The 4,956-nt window shown below is 36.9% G+C and overlaps 1 protein-coding gene across 1 annotated transcript; it reads left to right on the plus strand.

Moving 5' to 3' along the window:
* Window positions 1–3,547: 3,547 nt before the first annotated feature.
* On the plus strand, window positions 3,548–4,720 carry LOC125827502 (uncharacterized). Its single transcript, XM_049506800.1, has one exon. It carries the CDS (start codon window positions 3,548–3,550, stop codon window positions 4,718–4,720), a length of 1,173 nt encoding a protein of 390 aa, XP_049362757.1.
* The last annotated feature ends 236 nt before the right edge of the window (window positions 4,721–4,956 follow it).

Here is a 4,956-nt window from a genome sequence, read left to right on the forward strand (position 1 = left end):
AAACTCGATAAACGCTTCTCAATCTTGAATCACGTGGTCAGTTGATCCTGAGTCTACAATCCACATGGGATAAGATTCAATTAGTAAAGAAGTGCTAGAAACATATGTAGCACTTAGAGATGCATTCAGAAATGCTATCTTTTTCGTCTTAGTACATTCACATGCAAAATTCCCCAGCACTTGGCAATTGTAGCACTTCATTTTGCTTTTTTCTCTCTTCTTAAAAAACGGTTTTCCTTTCTTAGAATTTGACTTTTTTTTTCTTAGAGGGTCCTTCTCCGGTCTCTTTTTCTTTCTAATTTCTTTTTCAATTCGTCTTGCATTTGAAGCCTGAAGATTTTGTACCACTTGACTCTGTCATAAAGGCATTAGAAGCAGCTTTAGCAGCACCAAGACATTCATCTTCAAGTTCAAAATGGCGGGCAACATCAGAAAAGGTTTTGATGTTGTCAATATGGGTCAATTTAACCTTTAAATGATTCCAATTACTAGGAAGAGATCGAATCACTGCCTGGACTTGTTGCTCATCTGAAAGAACATGACCAACACACTTGAGTTGAGCTATCATGTTTGACATCACCCTTAGGTGTTGTTTGACATTTTTATCATGATGCTTCTTATAAGTGTCAAATTTGATAGTTAATTTACATAGGTGGGTTACAGACGTAACCCCATATATTCCTCTCAGATGTGTCCACATAGCATGAACAGTAGGGAATTCTCCACATTCATGTATGATGTCATCAATGATAGAACTAACTATTAGTCCACATGTAGTGGAGTTAGCTTTTTTCCAAGATTTGCAAGCGTCAAGATCCCTTCTGTGTTGACTCTTTTTGTTGATTCAAAACATGATTTATACCTTTCAAAGCATTTTGTTCTTCCAGTATATACCATATTTTACGACTCCAGATGTCGTAATTTCCACCATTAAGTTTAACACTTTTGCTTAAGTCAGTGATGATGCTTTTTGTTGCCATGGTTGTTTCGAGATATAATCAGGAAAATTTTTAATCAATTATGCATGTGACTTACACATCCAAGCAAATCAATTATCATAAATATTTCATATTTAATGTAAAATTGAAAAGACACGTAAGTATCCAATCATCATCTACGAACTAAATATTTAACCAAAATTTGAAACTAAATTCTTAATGTGTACATTAATATATTGAAGACTTTAGTAACAAGGATTTTTACGTCTACTAACTTAAATTATTTTTAAAAAAACAAACCTCATATATTGAAAAGCAAATAAGCAATAACAAATTACTAATCTTTTTAAAGACTAAAATCCTTCCACGTGTCTTCAAGGCAACAAATATACACCCTAAAAGGTTGATTGAGCCAAATGTCATGATAACTATCAGTCAATCTACTACTCCAAGGTTCACGTAGAGTGTTTGTTAAATAAGCTAAGACTCTCCAATCTAAAATTTCCTTATATATCAACCAGTTCAATCCATTTTATTTCAAAAAGGTGAATAAAATCAGGTGCTAAAATAATAGCAGACATCTTCAAAAACTCAAACTTTTAAAATTCTTCTATCTTTCCCTTCGAATAGCCCTTTGATTCCTTAATATATTTTGTGTCGCCCTTGGGACACCAATCCGTATGATTTCACGCCCTCGAGAACATGTCCTACGGTGACTTGCTTTTCTACCTTGTCCCTTTGCTCGATTTGTAGAACTCCCACTTCGAGTAATTAGAGCATGTTCCCGTTCTACCATATCTAGAATATGATAGTAATATTTGTCTAATTAGATATCTTAGTCTCTTAAATATAATTTTTAATTTAAGTTTTCATCCAGATCTTGGCCGTCTCAGGCCACAATGGACACCACCTCTGGTGGGCAGTTGATGTCGGAGGACTTTCCCACCTTTATACCAAAAGGAATAACCAGTAGCCCTATTCCAACGCCAACGGGTACAACCTATGCCAACACGCTAAAACCTAAGACTCAGAACTACACAGGTGCTAAAGTCCCTCCAAAGCCAGTGACAATGGTGCAAGGGGAACCAAATGTTACGTGGAAATCATCCGAAGTAAAGAATCTAATCATCCAAGAAAACCTACAATATGCGATTATAGGGAAATTTTCCTACGGAAAGCCGGAAATAGGAGAATTGAGGAAGGCAATCCCAAAGCATTGTGGAATCAAAGGAGAATGCACAATTGGAGTACTAGATTCTAGATATATTCTGATTAGATTATCAACATTGGAAGACTATGTACAATTATTATCAACTTCTGCATATTATATCAAAGCAAAGGAAAACTACTGGCAGATGCGCACTTTGAAGTGGGATCCATGGTTTGAACCAGATGTGGAAATAACAATAGGAGTGACTTGGATCTCAATGCTGGATCTACCACAAATTTTTTCGCGAAAGAAGCAATTTTCTCAATTGTTTCAGCAATAGGAAAACCACTTATGGTAGATATGGCGACTAGAAATCAAACAAGACCAAGTTGTGCAAAGGTGAAAGTGGAGGTAGATCTGATTGCTAAGTTACCGCAAAGGGTAAAAATTAATGAAGAGGATGATAATACAGGGGAAATCAAATCTAAATGGGTCAAAATTCTGTATGATTATATGCCTAAGTACTGTAGTGAATGCTTCCTGCAAGGACACGATGAAAGTAATTGCTGGAACATCCATCCTGAGATTCATGAAGAGAAGGAGCAGCTGCATAGAAATGATACAGAGGAAGTGTCAGATGAGACACAAATAAAGGTTTTAGCCAGTGGAAAGGTTGTGGGAAACAATCAAAATTATCAATGGCAGACAAGAGAGAGTAAATATAAAAAGGATAGGTTTGGACATGTAGTAGGAGTAATCAATGATCAAGAATTGGAGGAAGTGCAGAGAAATAACTCTTTTGAATTACTGAAGGAGGGAGAGGAGGATAGGTGCAATGATTCGAATCAACAAGAAGGACAGAACAACGATTTGTTGAATACTAAAGAATGGGTGCAATAGGCATTCTCAACAACTCCTGATACGAGTGCACAAAGAAAGAAAGGAGGCGCGGAGAAGACATGTATGAGTACTAGCTCGAGTAATGAAGTGAACCAGGAAAAGGGTGACAGTGAACACCAATCAGTACTACAAGAAGAGGAAACAAAATTGAATGAGGTGGAGAATACAGAGGGCATCCAAGAAAACTATAAAGGTGCACTGGTAGTGGTTGATGAGGCAAATCCGCTTCAAGTGGATAATCAGATGGCAATTAGTAATGGGGATAAAGATAATATGGATACAGAAGATTTAAAGGAGGCAGTTAACAGGTGGCCATTGAAGGAAACTTATCTCCTAAACAAATTGAGAACCTGAAAGAAATGCATGGTAAACATAAGCGGAAAGGAGGTGGAGAAAGACAACTACAGGTGACCACAAGACAAATAAGGAGTACGGTATCCAAATCAACCAACTCTCAATGAATACATTAATTTGGAACATTAGATCAGTGAACACTTAAAAGGCATTCACTAGGTTGATCACATTGCACAAGAGGTATCAATTTTGTCTAATTGGAATCATGGAACCATTTCAAGATATTCACAAGTTGGAGCAGTATCGAAAAAGATTAGGAATGCATCATGCAGTGTCAAATACAAATGGGAAAATATGGGCATTCATGGATGCATATGTGGAATATGAAGTAGTGGTAGATGCTGAACAACAAATTACTCTAAAGATAACAAACCAAGCTCAGGAGTTGGAAGTGTTGGTAACATTGGTATCTGCTAAATGTACCATTGCAGAAAGATTACAATTATGGGAATCATTGGATCATATCGCTGAGGCAGTGCCAATGCCGTGGGTGGTGGGGGGAGACTTTAATACCATCATGAACGAGGAGGAGAAATTGGGAGGACTACTAGTATTAGCTAAAGAGACTCAAGATTTCAATCATTGTATAAATGTGTGTAATCTGGAAGATCGGGGCTTTAAGAGGAGTAAATATACTTGGTGGAATGGTAGAACGGATGAAGATTGCATATTCAAGAGGTTGGATAGGGTTTTGTGCAATGATGAGATGAGTAATAAATTTCCAGTGATTGAAGTAGAGCATTTAACCAGAAGTGGGTCTGACCACTCTCCTTTGTTACTAAAATGCAGTATTAGCAATGAAGGGGTGGTTAAACCATTTAGGTTCTTAAACTTCTGGATAAAAAAGGAGACGTTTAAAAAGGTAGTAAAACAAAATTGGATTGCAGATTTTGAAGGCAATCCTTTTGGCATATTTCATCATAAGCTGAAGAGAGTTAAGAGGGCACTTTCGCAATGGAGTAAAGAAACCTTTGGCAATATTTTTCAAGAAATAGCCACCCTTGAAGACACTATCAAAGTTCTTGAAAAACAATTTAAGGAGGTTCCGTGTGGAGAAAACAGAAGCAGACTGCAGAAAGCTCAAGCGGATTTATATACACAACTACAAAGGGAGGAAGATTTCTGGAAGCAGAAGGCAGGTTTTGAATGGTTCAAAGATGGTGAGAGAAATACAAGATTCTTTCATACTATAGTCAAAGGAAGGAGGAGTAGACTTAGAATAAAGAGAATTCAGAATGAAGATGGGGAATGGGTTGAGCAACAAGACAATATAGCTGAAATGGCAGTGGAATTCTATAAAGGGCAATTCACTAAAGGTGAGGAAATTGAAGATTTCGATATGTTGAACGAAATAGCAAGAATGGTCACTGATGATTAGAATGAGGAGATACAAAAAACTCCGAGTAACGAGGAAGTAAAATCAGCAGTGATGGGTCTTAATAGGCATAGTGATGGAGGACCGGATGGCATGACAGAGGCTTTTTTTCAGGATACTTGGGAAGTAATAGGAGGGGACTTATACAATATGGTAAAGGCCTTTTTTTGTGGAGCTGAATTACCAAGATTTATAACTCACACAAATTTAGTCTTATTACCAAAAAAACTGGTGATTAA

The sequence above is a fragment of the Solanum verrucosum genome, unplaced genomic scaffold, assembly GCF_900185275.1.
Source record: "Solanum verrucosum unplaced genomic scaffold, falcon-dt-bn FXZP01000063.1, whole genome shotgun sequence".
In the NCBI taxonomy this organism is placed as follows: domain Eukaryota; kingdom Viridiplantae; phylum Streptophyta; class Magnoliopsida; order Solanales; family Solanaceae; genus Solanum; species Solanum verrucosum.

Coding starts and splice junctions, on each gene's coding strand:
- LOC125827502 (XM_049506800.1), top strand. CDS start 3,548: ATGGAACCATTTCAAGATATTCACAAGTTGGAGCAGTATCGAAAAAGA.